At 33.5% G+C, this 16,948-nt stretch overlaps 2 protein-coding genes across 3 annotated transcripts in view; one reads left to right on the top strand and one right to left on the bottom strand.

The window, feature by feature from the left end:
• Positions 1 to 2,399, bottom strand: part of LOC17889764 — a 5,772-nt gene extending 3,373 nt beyond the window's left edge. Inside the window, exons 1-3 of one of the 2 annotated variants that reach the window (XM_023784202.1) lie at positions 1,843 to 2,399; positions 448 to 1,765; positions 120 to 359 (exon numbers count right to left, since the gene is read on the bottom strand). In XM_023784202.1, the coding sequence (XP_023639970.1) occupies positions 120 to 359; positions 448 to 1,765; positions 1,843 to 2,101 (1,817 nt within the window). In that variant the 5' untranslated portion in view covers positions 2,102 to 2,399. The remainder of the gene's footprint in view (positions 1 to 119; positions 360 to 447; positions 1,766 to 1,842) is intronic. The other variant, XM_006296475.2, reaches the window with a different exon arrangement.
• Positions 2,400 to 6,730: 4,331 nt separating this feature from the next.
• LOC17888676 (U3 small nucleolar ribonucleoprotein protein IMP3) lies at positions 6,731 to 9,070 on the top strand. The gene is made up of 5 exons (XM_006293327.2): positions 6,731 to 6,848; positions 6,946 to 7,079; positions 7,224 to 7,331; positions 8,504 to 8,578; positions 8,676 to 9,070. Exons 2-5 carry the CDS (start codon positions 6,946 to 6,948, stop codon positions 8,905 to 8,907), a joined length of 549 nt encoding a protein of 182 aa, XP_006293389.1. The 5' UTR covers positions 6,731 to 6,848; the 3' UTR covers positions 8,908 to 9,070.
• Positions 9,071 to 16,948: the final 7,878 nt, after the last annotated feature.

Genomic DNA, 16,948 nt, shown 5'->3' with positions numbered 1-16,948 from the left:
GATCTGAAACTTTAGCTGGTGGGATTTACTAAATTCATAAACAAATAAGACAATTTGACTCAGGTGATACACTAATTTCTAAAAAAAAAAAAATCTGGAAAAATACATCTTAAACTTACTTTGCAGCTCTCATATACGCTTTAATGTAGGTTGGATCAAGTGAAGCAGCTCTCTCACAGTCGGTTATCGCCTCCCTCAATCTTCCAAGAGAAATCCTTGCTGCTGCACGGTTACCATAGCATAGTGCAAGAGGTTTCACAGAGTATTCTGAGTTATCACTTGGCGGGGAGGAATTAATACCCTGTGTGTAACATTCCTCGGCTTTACTCATATAACCATTTTTGTAGGCTTGATTTCCCCTGATACACAAAATGACTTTTATCAATTCTCAGAAAGAAAATATTCAAAAAGCGCCAACGTTCAAGCTCTTGAGTAAGTATATGATACCTTAGCCGCCAGACCTCACAGACATCAGGCATCATCGATGTAGAGCCTGTGTCCTGTTTTGCTTGACTTGTATTCACAGGTTGATTCTCTTGATTGTTTCGCATGGTTGCATTAAGATTGTTTTTCGGCAAACTTTTATTAAGTTTCCTCCTATATTTCTTTACAGCTTGAAGCTTTGTGTGTGGCGTTGTTCCCTGAGAAGTGGATGCTGAGAAAGAAAACTTTGGCATACAACTACTTCCATGATCCTCTGCCGTGAAGAGAGATGAATCCCAAGCTGAGGCAACCTTAGAGTCATTGCTAAAACGGGAATTGTCATGTTTGCTTGAATGTGAGGGACCAAATGATGTCAGAGGAGTTTCTGTTGTAAATTGATTGCTGGCTTTCTCACCTTGATAAGGAGAATAATCCATGGGTGAGCAATTTTCAGGGGAGTTCAGTTTTTCTTGAGCCTGAATTCCCGCAGAAGTCCGATCGTTGCATCGATCCGGCTCAGGCTGTTTCATTTTTTCCTTGATTTTCTTCGATTTCCTGTCCTTGGACAAACGATTTCTTCGTTGGTGTACTGGAATTCTACTCAATTCTGGAAACAGACTGTTCTTAAGCGAAGAAGGATCCCATACGGGTACCTTGAAATCATCAAAGGATGTTCCTGTACTAAAGCTAGTGTTTGATAGGTTGTTTACGTTGGTGGTCTTGGAGCGGAAAGTTGGTTTTACTTCCTCTACATTATTACTTTGGTGAAAACCATTGGAACTGAAAGAGCATGACCCTGATGTTGCCGCTTCACATTTAGGATCAACCTTTCCAAAGTTACCAAAAGTAAACACAGGTGTGTTAATGGATTTGCTTGCTTCCTCATAGTCGCTGCCACCATAAACTCTGGAATCACTGATATTAAGCTTCTCCAAGTCAGCAGCCAGGTTCAATTCAGGACCATCTCTATGGACAGTTTTACCATCAGCAAAGTGAAAACTCTTAGACTTGCTACAAGTATCATAACAAGATGTCTTGTATATGTCCTCCTTGACAGCATCTGGATTCTCAACACTTTTCCAGCTTCCATTTCCATCACAATCAAACTTGAGTCCAGTTTTCGCATCACAAGTTGTGCTCTCATTATCTACCTTTTGCACAACTCTATCTGAATGTTTTTTACTGGATTCCGAACCCAACTCAGAGTCCCCTATAGGTGTACTAAACTCTTCATCAGACAAAGAAGATACAGTGGCATTACCTGGACTAGCTTTTGCACCAGAACTATTCCCATTAGCTCCAAAGACAAAACATTTATCCCCACTGTTCATATGAAGACTACCTAACGAAACAAAAAAACAAACCAATCAGCTCAAAGTATCAAAAGCTGGATTTCTAAGGAATCACCATAAATCTTACCGTTACTGGGCGGCGCAAAGGGGTTGAAACCTGAGAGGATCTCGCCGGAAAAAGAGGTTCCTTTGACCTTCCTTTCGTTCTTCCTCAGTTTCACCAGCCTCGGCTTTAGTCGAGTCTTTGTATTTTGTCCTGAACCAGCACCAAACCCAAAGGAGAACGAAGGGTCCATGTTTGCTTGATCGTGAGAGTGAACACTCTCCGGGAATAATGCAGTGAAATTTTCAACCGGAGACCCAATCTCCACCGCTGCAGGAGACATCCAAAATGTTCCGATTCTTCAAAATCAAAATCGAAAATCGAAAATTTTAGGGCTTTAGGAAAGAAAAATCTTGATTGGGAAACGAATCGGCTCTTGCGTGCAGAGGTGAAGTAGGTTAATGGTGTATATAGCTTCTACACAGTACCGTTAGGGTTTTTGGGATTGCTTTGGCTTATTCTTACCAAATGAAGAAGAAGAAGAAGAGAAGTAATATTCTCAGGAGCGTCTGCTTCGCCTGACCGCCCACAAAACAAATTAATAAAATTAAAAAATGGGAAAATGTCAAAAAAAAATCATTAACTTTCAAATTTAGGATGGACATGGTTTAATCCCCAACTTTCGAGTTTTATAGTATTCATACACAAAACTTTGAATCGTGCTTATAACTACATGAATTTAACTAAAATTTGAATTTTCAACCCAAACAATTCAAAACCGACCAAAACCATCAAATTGATAAACGATGTTACTACTCTGTTAATAAATACTGATTAGGATGTCGTATTTACTACGTAATATCACTGAACGACGTCGTTTTAGTCATTTAAGAAAAAAAATAATCAAAATATTGATAGTCCTCAATTTGAACTCAGGACCTTTGATAAATATAAATCACGTCTAGCCAACTGAGCAAACAAAACTTCATTCGAGTTGCATATATATCGCACTAAATGTAAAGTAATAAAGCCCTTTCCTCCCTCCTTATTGTCTCTCCTCCACTTTTTTATGTGATCCATAGGCCGTGTTCATTTTATAGTTGCGCGTCAGTGATCGGCGACAAGATATTAAATGTCATCGACAACATAAGAAACGGTTTAGAAAGAATGAAAGTGACGTTGCGACTAGTTTAAGAGGTGGTACCGGTGTTTTCGGTTGTCGCTAAGAAAAACAGCGATCGTTACTATAATCGCTACGACTAGTTTTAGAGGTGATGCCGGTGTTGTTCGTGTTATTCCCACGTATGTGACAAACAAGTAAGTTATAATTTTCCGTCGTCGATCGCTGCTGCAGCGATTTTAAAACAAACACGGCCTATATATAACGCAATAAATTACAAGTTTCTTCCTTTTTGACTGTTTTCATTTTTGATTTGATTCGATTCAGCATTTTTTTCTTTTGGATCGATTTCTTAGGTTATATAGGCAGATTCATAATCATGTAAATTTTGGGTCTGATTTTTAATTGATGGATTGATTTGATTCTAGGTATTACTGAAGAAAAAGATAGAGAAGAGAACGCAAGAAAAAAGAAAATTAGGGGATTTCAAAAGAGTTTGCGGATTTCAAAAGTTTCAGAGATTTTAAAATTTTCAAAGATTTTTGTATATTCCAATAAATGTTTACTAAGATTTGTAGAGTTTAGTAGATTTTTTATATGATAGATTTTATAAATTCTTATGATAAGTGCAGTATTTTGAAAGTTGTTGTTAATGACCATAAAAGTAGGAAATCATCTTCTCAATAACACTAGAGTTTAATAGAATTGTAAAATCAATAAATACATTACTCAACTTTTTGAATAAGACTTTAAATAAAATTATAAAATCAACTCACAAATAACAAAAGATTTTATTAAGAATCTAAGAATTCATAAACCAGCAACAATCTCAAACTCTAACAATCTTTAAAAATCATTCCTCCAATAACCCCCCCCCCTTACACTTTTGTGATATTTTAATTTATACGATGTTAATATGTCTAAATATTTCTGAATGCATTGATAGCAACGAAGTTTCCTCGGCTAAGTTGGCTGGAGAAATAACCAAATATGTAGATAATAAGCATTTCATCAAGTTTGTAACTTAATCATTTCAGAGACATAATGTTACACCCCATATAACAAGTTTTGTTGATAATTAAGGTCGAGAAACTATTAGATTAGACTAAGAAAAATATAATAAAAACAATGATCATATCATATGTGAACGAGTAGGTCGTAGAACAATTTCTGAAGAAGTAGGGACACATTAGAAGATATGGTGTGAGTGCTTTTCTTAGAGAACAGTGAAATTAATAAGGCAAATTTTAGTAACAAGATTCAAAGTATAGAGTCTGTGCAATTAAGTTCAATGAACTATAGCTAGTAAATCTTGGAAATATCATCTTAGATCGAATTAAGGTAAGGCACTCAAAACATGGAATGATTAAGCATTAAGTCCCAAATGTTTCAACACAACACTAACCGTGGTCTTGATTCCCCTCATACGCGAAATCACTAGATATTTTCATTTGGCCAGAGGCTTTCACCATGTCTTCCCTGAACCCTAGGGGATTAACGGCCTAAGGCTCGAACCTTCTGAAACATTGTTGGAAAGATTGTGGGGTTGGCCAACTTTTGAGACATAATATGTGTGCGGCTGATAGTGCTTTCACCCTGTCTTCCCTGGACTCTAGGGGATTAACGGCATAAGGCTCGAACCTTCTGAAACATTGTTGGAAATATTGTGGGGTTGGCCAACTTTTGAGACATAATATGTGTGCGACTGATAGTAAAACATGGGCTATAACAGTAAGGGTCTCCATTTATATTTGTAACTTTTTGCATGTCACATTTCAGATTTATGTTGTAATATTGCCCAAACCCCTATTGAAACATGATAGAAAGGCTACCAATTTACTGATCAAATCAAACCATGCTTTTTGTAAGAGAATCATATAAGAAGATTCGAAAATAACAAACTAAAACTATTTTTTTTTTTATTTGTCAACTGATATTATTGATAATACTTGGAAGGATATAACGTGAAATACAACAAAAACCAGCGGAAAAGAAGATTTCCCCAGAATCTAAAGCCCAAACAAGGAAAAACTAAGCCACCAGACAAAAAAAAAAGTCCCCGGAAACTAGGTCTGAACAACTAGAATAAGAAGACAGAAACTTTAAAGCCATGAACGACAGAGATCGAAACCAAAGACTAAGAGTAGAGGCAAACTATATAAAAAAAACCCGAAGATAAGCACAAGTACTAAGGCAACAAAGAGATCTTTTCTTTTGAAGTCCCTGCAAATGAGAAATATCAATGTTGCCCGCGGCCAACCCATCAATAACAGCTGCTTCCTCCTATTACAAAGAGAGATGAACTCTCGAAACCAAGTACCCAAGACTTCATAACCTGGCAAGCAAAGGCCCAAAACAGAACCTCAACAAACACTTCCAGATGCAGCGAAGACGACATCGTCAATTAACGCCTAGATAAAAGCCATAAACAAGCAATCTGACATCCTCCAGATTCGGAAACACAAGGACAAGGAGCGAAACATAACCACCTCAATAGAATTCGAATAACCAAATTCATCTACGCGTTATCATCACTAGCAACTTTCAACTTTCACCCAAGAGCCGAACGAACTGAAACCAAAGAACCAAGTGCAAACTTCACACAACAAGGGCCTCTTCTTTGAATGGAAAAGATCCAAATGGGACACTAAAAGATAAAACCAGACCAAAAGGATGAGCATCGAGACAAGGAATGGTGAATATTGACTACAACAGTCACACACACCAAGACACAACACTAAAACAACATGAAGCACAAAAGCAAAAACCATAATGGGTTTCTAAGAAGGTGAAAAGCCAAGCCAAATCGTCAATCTCAGATTCGGCACCATCCTCGAAAGAGCTAGAAACCATGAAGAACTGGCATGCTCAAACGCTTTCACAAAACACCCAACCAAACAATCTAATTAAGCTAGAGAAAACCACAATCGAAGGCATAAAAATTTCCTTAAGCAAACTGGGAGACTGAAGCCAGTGCTGAAGGAGCCACCGCACTTCGGTCTCACATCTGCAACAAAGTCTTGACGGCGGCGGCTAGGTTAAGCTTCGTTCTCTCTGGTTTTTTTTCGTAACCAGGTACCCGAACTAAAACTATGAAACATTCGATGCAAAAAAATATCCAACTTAAATTGCTTATTTATCGTTAATGAAATAAATTCTCATATATTATTTATGAACTTTTAAAACTAAAATTTATGTTGAAGTAATAAGGTGGTTTTTAGTAAATTTTATTTAATATATATATAGATTTTATAGTATATAATAACAAAACCATAAATTAAATTGAAAATTTTGAGATAAAAATATGTTCTCTAAACTGATTATTTTATAACTTACGAAGAAATAAAGTACATTAAACAAAAATCTTAAACAAAAAACTCAAAAATATATTAAAAATTATAATATGTTGAAACTTTGTAAAAGCTTTAATACATAATATTTCTGAACCTTTTTAAAAGCTTTGATTTTTTCAAATAAAGAACATGATTAAACTAAATAAAACTTTTAAAACAAGCTTCCTGCTCATTCCGATTTATAATGGTTCAAAAGATTTTCTACATGACGTGGGACGTTGTAATAAACAAAAACAACTTAAAATTTTTTAAAAAATTAGTTACAAAACATTGTCTTGTGAACTTGTGGTGTATCGCGAGTTAAGTCTTATAAATTATCAATAAAAAATTTATTTACACAATTTATTTTGTTTACATCCATTAACATAATTTTAAAAACTTAAAAAAAAATATATAACTTTTTTTTTTTTGTCGTCCAAATTTTAAAATCAAATCGTAGCATTTTGAAAAAAAAAAAAAAAAAAGTTTAAAAAAAACAAATCGTCCAATCATCACCCAAAAAAGTGAGCTCCTTTGGTAATTAGGGTTTTAGAGTCTCTAGCAATTTCCTCTCTGCTCATCACCCAAAAATCATCACCGCCGTTCCTCTGAGCCTCGCCCTTTAATCTCTCTCACAGGTAGACTAATTGTACATAAATTGATATTTTCGTGTAGATTTTGTGATTAATCTGTGTTGGTTGAAGAATAAAACCCTAATTTCCGCATAATCCTCAGATGAGGCAGCTCAAGCCACACGAGAAGAAGCTTGCAAAGAAAGTAAATTTCTTAGAATGGAAACGAGAAGGTGGGCATCGAGAGAACGAGATTACCTATCGATACCATATGGGCTCTCGTGACGATTACAAAAAGTTCGTACCTTTATCTCTTTCTTTCAATGCTCTGTTCTGCTCTGTTCTGCTCTCTCAATGCTCTGTTCTGCTTATTCTTGTTTTGGTTTCAGTGTTTTGTGATGAAGAATGGTTTTTGAGTCTGGTTTCTTTGTTTTTTGGCAGATACTCAGGACTGTGTAGGATGGTGCAGAAACTGACGAGTATAGTGAAACAGATGGATCCGGCTGATCCTTATCGGATTCAGATGACTGATATGCTTTTGGAGAAGCTGTGAGTAGTAACATTTTGTAGAGCTTAGTATAAGCAATGGCTCATTGTTTTCTCTAGATTTTAGTTCTTTGAACCAATTTTTTCAGCCTTCACATCCATTCTTAGCTATCTTTTTTCTTATAATGTTGCTCTTAGAGGTCATGTTAGAGACCTCTGGTGGTTCTTCTTGTTAACTACCGTAGAGACGAATGAATTTGGGGTTCTGATTTCATAACTAGATGTATAGATTTAGGACATTTTGTAGAGATTAGTACAAGCCATGGCTCTTTGTTTTCTCTAGATTTTAGTTCTTTGAACCAATTTTTGCAGCTTTTACTTCCATTCTTAGCTATCTTTTTTCCTATAATGTTGCTCTTAGAGGTCATGTTTGAGACCTCTGGTGGTTCTTCTTGTTAACTATCTTAGAGACGAATGAATTTGGGGTTCTTATTTCATAACTAGATGTATAGATTTAGGACATTTTGTAGAGCTTAGTACAAGCAATGGCTCTTTGTTTTCTCTAGATTGTAGTTCTTTGTACCAATTTTTGCAGCTTTTACATCCATCCTTAGCTATCTTTATTCTTATAATGTTGCTCCTAGAGGTCATGTTAGAGACCTCTGGTGGTTCTATTTGTTAATTACCTTAGAGGCGAATGAATTTGGGGTTCTTATTTCATAACTAGATGTATAGATTTAAGACATTTTGTAGAGCTTAGTACAAGCCATGCTCTTTGTTTTCTCTAGATTTTAGTTCTTTGAACCAATTTTGTCAGCTTTTACATCCATCCGTAGCTATCTTTTTTCTTATAATGTTGCTCTTAGAGGTCATGTTAGAGACCTCTGGTGGTTCTATTTGTTAATTACCTTAGAGACGAATGAATTTGGGGTTCTTGTTTCATAACTAGATGTATAGATTTAGGACTGTTGGCTTGAAATTTCGTACAAGGTTGAAGGTTAAATGTTTGATCTAATGGTTTCCGCTCCTTAACAATCGTAAGGAAGTACTGAGTCTTAAGGAAATCTGTTTCTTGATTAGCTTCAGTTCAGAGCTAACACTGTGTATATCTCCTGAACTAGATATTTAAGTTTTTCCAAGTATCGGAAAATAATTCAATGCTACTGAACCTTGTTGATAGCTTTGGTCCATTACTGATTGACTTATCTTGTATGTTGTATGTTGTAATGGTGTAGATATAACATGGGTGTTATACCGACAAGGAAAAGCTTGGCATTAACTGATAAGATATCAGTTTCATCCTTCTGTAGGTAAGAGTTTGTGAGAGATGTTATATAGGCAGCCAATGATCTTCATTTCCTTGGCCTCATGCTGCGTTTTTTTCGTTTCTTTTTAATAATTTTGCAGGCGTAGGCTGTCGACTGTGCTGGTTCACCTGAAGTTTGCAGAGCACCACAAAGAAGCTGTGACATACATAGAGCAAGGACACATTCGTGTTGGCCCAGATACAATTACTGATCCAGCTTTCTTAGTAACTAGGAACATGGAAGATTTCATCACTTGGGTTGATTCATCCAAGATTAAACGAAAGGTGCTTCAGTACAATGACAAGTTGGATGATTATGACATGATTGCTTGACTTTTGAGAAAGTTCATCTACCATTGCTGCAGAGTTTGGGTTTTTGGTTTATGTTTTAGAATGTTGGCTAAATGTGCTACTCTATGCCTTTGTTTTTTATTTTGTATTGTTTACTTTCGAAAACAAAAATTCCATTATATATATTTTTCTCACTTTTTCCATATATATTAAAAGGTAAAACGGGGAAAATCAACCCAAACTATTCCCATAAGGTATTTTCATATCTAAACTCGCGTACGCTGAATTTTACAACCCAAACCAGCTTTCAATTCAAATAACAAACCTGAACTATATCAAATTTTGTCGATTTCAACCTCGACGTTAACAGTATCCCTGCTCATCTTGAAGATTTGGACAATCAAGCTTAAGCTTAAGCTTAAGTTCTCTTGGTTTTTACAGAAGCATAAGCTTGATTGTCCAAATCTTCAAAATGGGCAAGGATACTGTTAACGTCGAGGTTGAAATCGACAAAATTTGATGTGGTTCAGGTTGGTTATTTGAATTGAAAGCTGGTTTGGGTTGTAAAATTCAGAGTACGTGAATTTAGGTATGAAAATACCTTTGGGAAACAGTTGGGGTTGATGTTCCCCGTTTTCCCTATATTAAAATGACGAAACTTCTCTCATTTTCATCGTAGCAACTAGCAACCCATCGATTTCTCATAGGTCATTTGTTTTTTGTATTTTAATTGATTTTTTTTTTTTGTAGTTGAGAATTTAAAGAAAAGCAGCTAAAGTGTCACTAACAATTTATTGAAATTACAAGCCAACAAAAGTGAAAATGTAGAGGACACAAATACAAAAAATGAAACAGGATGATACATACATAATTGGACATGTGCTTAAAAGAGGGTAAAGGGTAAATTTCAACCTGAACAATTTCAAAAGTGTATTTTTATACCTCAACTTTGATAACGTGTGAATTGCAACATGAACTAAATATTTTTTCAAATAAATAACACGAACTATCAAATTTGTGCAAAAATCAACATTGACCGGGATTATGTTGGTCAACTACGATGAGTCAGCTGTAATGTATGCAGATTTTGCTGAGTTATATACCACATATACAAATTTTGCTGAATCACCTACCATGTGTCAGAAATTATTTTATGTTTTTTATTTAAAATTTTGTATCTAAATTTTAAATGAATATGCAAAAAGAGAAATTTCATTTAATTTTAATATTTGGTGTATAACATAAATAATGTAAAAGAGATTTTCCGTTTTACCTTTTAAATATTTGGAGAGACAAAACCAAGAGCATACAAGAGATTTAACATAAACCACAAGGTAAACGAATCCCGTAAAGAATTTAGAAATGATCTCATTGTGCTTCGAATTCTTATATTTGCTATTCGTTTTTCTAAACGATAAAAGACTATTCAAAATTTGTACATGTGGCATATGACTCAGCAAAATCTGCATACATGGCAGCTGACTCATCGTAGTTGACCAACATAATTCCGGTCAATGTTGAGTTTGTGACAAATTAGATAGTTTATTATGTTTATTCAAAAAAAAAATATTTAGTTCAGGTTGACATTTACACGTTATCAAAGTTTAGATATAAAAATACACTTTTGAAATTGTTCATGTTGAAATTTACCGTTTACCCACCGAAAGGATTGTTGAAATAAGGGTTGATGGTGACTAGATAAGGAAAATGAAGCTAGAGGGTATACAAATAAACCCAATCAATACCAAATAACAATTTAAATTCTACATTTCATTCACTTCGATGCTCTCTCTTACACAACACGCAAGCATTAGATATAGTGCTTCCCACACACTTGCACCATGCTTATACATAGTAGACCTAACCTTACTTTTAGGCATCATTACTCTAGGATAGAACCAAGCTTACATGCAAGGTTTACCAGCAACTATTAGTATTACACAACATCAACTCTACTTTCTTAGGCTAGACTTGAACACACAAACACGTTTCTTCTTTATTTGGGTCATACTTCACTTGCATGCCCTTTACAACAAACCCACTCTATGCCCACAAACTCTTTCATTGACTTTCTTCTCTTCTCTCTTCTTCGACAACTTATTTGATGACATCTTCATCTTCCATGATTGCTTCTTCACTTCTTCATCTTCATTGCTTTCTTCTTTTTCTTTGTTATAGGATTTAATCGAGAACTCAAAACTCAACACTTCAAATACATCTTCATTTACCCATTGAACTAAAACCCTGGTAACAACACAACCTTTCCTATTAACCATCTTACATTCCAAAATCTTCTAAGGTTGTTTCAGTGGCGGAGCTAGGAAATCAGATCATGACCCTCATACCTCTACCCTACCTCCGCCCCTGGGTTGTTTAATAAGCACATCATGGAAAATAGAAGGCAACTGTGTACTCACCACATGATTACCTAACCACAGTTTCCATTGGAGACATGAAAAACGGGATGAATCCAAGAAGAAGATGGTAATGCTAACTTCTAAGCAGTCTTACCACACTCAATCACCTTTAGGCCCATAATACTTAGGAGCCAACTTTTCATTCACCCTTAAGACCATCCACCCTTGTCTATAAGGCTACAACTTCACATACACCAAATCACCAATGTTAAACTTCTATCAGAACTCCTCCTATTTTCATTTTGCTCCATCATATGTTGAGCCCACAATAGATGAAATTTAAGGATCAACAACATACATTCCCGCTCTTGTAAACTCTTAGCAACCACAGCTACTTTAGATTCAACAGGTACCATAACTATTTTAGCCCAGCTATCACATCAGACCACTCAAAACCATCTTCTAAGTCAACACCATCAATGGTTTGGCTATTTGACCAAATTCTTTAACAAACCATCGGTAATAGTTAGCCAAACCAAGAAAACCTAGGTCAGTCCACTATTGCCTGAATCTTAGTAGGATCACCCTTATCAATAAAGTGACCAAGTACACCATCTTTGTTTTTTTTTTTCTCTACCAAGTACACCATCTATATATACATTTTTGAAGTACATTTGGTACTAAAATCTATTTAGGTTTATAACCTTTTATTTTATAATATTTGCATAATCAAACCCTTGCCAATTGAATAAATAACAAAATTTAAAAGTAAATTTTGTAATTAAATCACAAGCAAATCGGAAAATTGGAAACAAATATTTATTACATCAAAAAGATTTCCTAAAATGTCTCTCTTTAATAAATCGAATCGCTCTCCAATATATTATGTAATCTTATTTGTTTTTAATTTATATTATTACATAAAATAGATTTATAATAAAAATACAAAAAAATTTCCACACATTTTGCAATTAAACGTTTTGAAAACGGACGTATATAACTCAAACGATAAAGAAAAAAATATATGTACAACGTCTATAAGGTAAAAAAATTTAGATAATATTTCAAAACCATTATAAATAGTACTAATATGTTCACAACTACAAATGAACATGAACTTTGATTTCTCATATATCCAAATTAAAATTTTAAAGTTTTATAGAATATTTAAAATATTAAAAATAATTAAACTCTACAAATATTTAAAATATAATAATATTGTAAATAAATATGATTGAACGGTTTTGAGTTTATATAAATATGATTATATGTTTCTTACAGGTTGTCTATATTAAAAATTTTATACGGGTTAAGTTAAAATATAAATTTTTATTTACAACAAATCGTCTCGCGGTGTACCGCATGTTTTTTTTAGTGGGAAGTGTATCGCAGATTGACCACATATATCTATGAGTCTACTTATTATACAAATTCATAAAATTATATAAAATTAAAATTATATAAACACGTATAAAACTAGAGTATATAAACCAACTACGAGAATGATAAATCAAACAAATATATTAAATTATGGACCCGTGTTGTACCACGGGGTAAATCCTAGTTCTAGTTGTTGCAAAAGCCATTTATTCGTTTAGCAAATAGTTTTTGCGAGCGTATCACCTCCAAAACACTTCGTAAATACTGTAAGTGAGCTTCCTCTGAATCTCTTTCCAAATTAAAAGTTTTCACTTATCTTTTTTAAAAAAGCTTTGGATATTTATACTAAAGTTTTAGTTTTAATTTTATTTTAAACAAATATAACCCGTCCATCGGACGGGTAATAAACTAGTATATATATAGGTTTTGGATAGTACGAAATTATATATATATATATTAAATATATATAATTATATTAAATTAAATTAAATATATAAGCTTTAGGAAAAGAGGCATAAATAAATGAATATGTTTGGATAGTGGTAAATTTATAAATGTTTAGAGAGTGATATTACAAATATATGAAGCGCTAAGGAAAAAATATTAAAGCTTTGCCCAAGAGCACAAACTTTGCCCATTTAGTTTTTGGCAGTAGATTTAGGGATTAGGTAACTGAAGATTCCATTTCCTACACTCACAAGATTGATATTAGTTAAATAATAATATTCAATATTCAAGGTTCTCTTCTCTCTTGCAACATGTTGTTATCAATACAACTTTTGCTGACAATCAAGCTTTGTTCCTCCTCATCCAATATGATTAGAATGAGTAAGCTCTACGCGCTGATTTGAATACCACTGCACTTATCATCAATGCATCATTCCTTAAGAATAAGATGAAAAAGAAGAATAACCTCGGAAATGCAGAATGTGGTTTGCTTGACTTCCAACCAAGATACATATTTTGTTACATCCGACTACAACTACTTGTTTTGTTGTATCTGTTTAACAAAATCTGAGATGGATGCTCTTGCACAGAAAACTCTTCTCCTTAATTCAATTATATTTATTTATAGAGATATTAATTTATCATTAAATTAATAATAGAAATATTTTCCTAATTTGGTAATTTTTCAAAAATAATATTTAAAACTAAGATTTAATCGTTATAACTAATATTTTCTTAAAATCAATTAAAAGAAAAAAAAACAATTGGCATGTTTTGAAAAAGAACATTATTTTTTTTTTTGATACAATTAAAATATTAGAGTTCAGCTTTAACAAAAAACATTGTGTATATATAAGCATATATATATATAAATTGCTCCACTAGAACTATGATTACTGCAACATTTGCAGTCCACCAATTCATTTCACTGAATCAAAATTTTAATTCACGAAAACATAAGCATCCTCAAAAAACATGCACATATGTAATATATTACAAACTTGATAACAAATTTAGTTTTTGAAATTAATCTCGCACGTACGTGCGGGTCCGAACCTAGATCAAAATTTTTCTTCACAACTAAAACTGTAAACTAATAACTATAAAACAAACATAGATTCATTCAGAATAAATATCAAAATGACGTACAAATCAATTTCAAAAATGAAAACCATGTATTAAGAAATCAAAGCAAGAGAGCAAATATATTTGGAATTTAGTTAGTCTCACTCATCGTCTTCTTCTCCATTTGTCTATGGATTATGGCGGAACGAGCAAATCTACCTCGTAAACCTCCGATTTCAGCCAAGACGAAGGTTTGAAGCAGGCAAACCGACAACAAAGAAAGTCGAGGTTGAGATCCCCTTTTGAATCGTCAACAACGACAACAAGATCAAAGACAAAAGAACAACGGAGAAGTAGAGATCAGAGAGAGAGAGAGATCAACGACATCGAAGGTTGAAGTTATGACTCCTTGCCATGGCCATGGTACCAAAGCTGGGACTGGACGTGAAGACGAGCATCCTATACTGTCACGGCTAAAAACACATGAAAAATCAATCATGTATTTAGGGGTATAACAGGTATAAAAATATAAATAAGGGTACAACTAAAAATAATCACAAAAGGGGGAATCTTTTTAAAAATGAGCAACTCAAAAGGGGTATTTCTAATAAATTCTCAATTTTGTATTGGTTTGTGAGAAAATTATCTAATTGTGTAAAAAAGTAAAGCCAAAAGATAATCCATTAAAGAACAGAGTGAGTATTAGGTCAATCAATACTATCAAAGAGAGAATTTTATCGCTTACAATTAATACACAATATTAAATGATTTGTTACGGTGGATCTGATTAAACAAATTGGCCCATTTACACTAATAAATTTGGAGATGATTCATATGGCATGAAAAATTGATTTGAGAGCCCTTCCAATCCCAACATTGTTCTTGAGCTTGGAAACTGCGTGAAACTCAATCAAGAATCAAGAAATCTAGTTGAGAAGTCACAGTGCGAGTATGCATTCTTACCAGGAGGAGAAGTGCCTGCCTACTTCACTTATCGAACTAGTAGTGGAAGTGCTTTAAACATTCATAAAAAGCTTACCCTTTCCACAGTCACGGGTTTCAAGGCTTGCGTCGTGCTTGCTGCGGGATCTAGTTCCAATGTTTTGTCCGTAAATGGCATATCTTGTTGCGTCAAAAGCAAATACAATGGATCATCTATTCAATACTTCGAGTGGCCAGTGATGTATCCATCTCTACTTCTAACGGATCACCGGTGTATCCTTGACGTTGTCTTAGAGGACAAATGCAGTGATGGTAAAGGTAAAGTCCTTATAGATCAAGAGATGTTTTTCAACTTTGGTTGCTCTCATTACAAGATTATTGCTTGTGGTGTACGCCTCTTGACGGGCCATGAAAAAGAAGGAAATTTCGATGGAAGTTTTGGAGTTAGATTTGGTGAATTGTCTGAAGATGAATATGGACAGAGAAAGAAAAGCAAGAAGAGAAAAAGACTAAACGTTGATCCATTTATGTAGCCGTCACTGAATTCACGAAACGATACATTAAAAGGATTTCAGGAGAAATGTAGGCGGCCTGACTACCCCCTGGCATTAGTCGGAAAGCATTCCAAACTCGGGATAGACAGTGTGGTGGCCCTTTGGGGAGAAGTGCACTTTGAAGCATTTTAGTGCGTTTCTACCGGGCCTGATCGGATCAGCCGATAGAGTTTATCAAAAAAAAAAGATTTCAGGAGTATATTCTGTGGCTACAAAATGTCAACGTTGGTTAAGGGTTGCAATAACAATGTTTGATTTTAAGGGTTGCAATAACACAAACCATTGGTGATTGGAGTTGCATGGTTTATTTTTGTTTCGACTTGGAATAACATTCATGCATGTAAGATGTGATAATTGTTTATATTATTTTCTAGCTGCTTAGTCCAAAACATAATTTTGAATTGGATCTTGTTTATATTCGTTTAATTGTATCTATGAACTCTAATCTCTTTGATTAACCCAAACCGACATAACCAAAAATTATGTTAATAATTTAATTATAAGTAAAAAATTCTGAATATATTTTTTTTTTTTTTGTAATTTTCTGTTTTTATCTAATTTTTTAACGAAATTCGATGTGTCACATTCTGGCATCTAATGTTTTACTTGACATATATCACAATCAAGTAAGTTAGTAACTTCGAAAACCAAGTTTTACATAATAAGAATTTTGAATTAACATTAAAAATCCATTATGATTAGGTATACTTTTATATGTATTACTTATGTAGAATTTTTTATGATAGGTTTATAAATTTAATTTTTAATTTTTTTAAATATCTTAAATTTACACATATCAGTATCTTATAACTAACACATATCACATTAATGACTAACTTATTTAGATTAACTTATTGAATAAAAATTATGTAAACATTACATAATATTCACGATAATGCAAATATTTTTTAAGATTAGCTTATAGTTGACTTACTTATTGTATTTACTCTGATTGTATCAAAACTTAACTTCAAATCTTAAACCTATATCCCAAACGCTATAGTTAAAACTTAAACTTTTATATGCATATATCTATACTATCAAAATTGAAGTACTCCGTCGAGAATAACCAAATTTTTAATTGAAATAAATTGATATTTCAATTTCGGATCTTTAATTGGGTATGGATAATAAATAGGATATCTCTATAGCATATTGTATCATTTCCATATGTAATTTTGATCTTCGTAAAATATCTCTACCTAATTTAATCTATTATATCAACAAAAATTACAATTCTCCCTTCACCTTTATATGATCTTATTTATATTTTATATAATCTTATTACTTAAAACATATATATATATATATATATATATATATATATATATTATTATT

The sequence above is a fragment of the Capsella rubella genome, unplaced genomic scaffold (genome assembly GCF_000375325.1).
Source record: "Capsella rubella cultivar Monte Gargano unplaced genomic scaffold, Caprub1_0 scaffold_4, whole genome shotgun sequence".
In the NCBI taxonomy this organism is placed as follows: Eukaryota; Viridiplantae; Streptophyta; class Magnoliopsida; order Brassicales; family Brassicaceae; genus Capsella; species Capsella rubella.
This window is presented reverse-complemented; position numbering and strand designations above follow the sequence as displayed.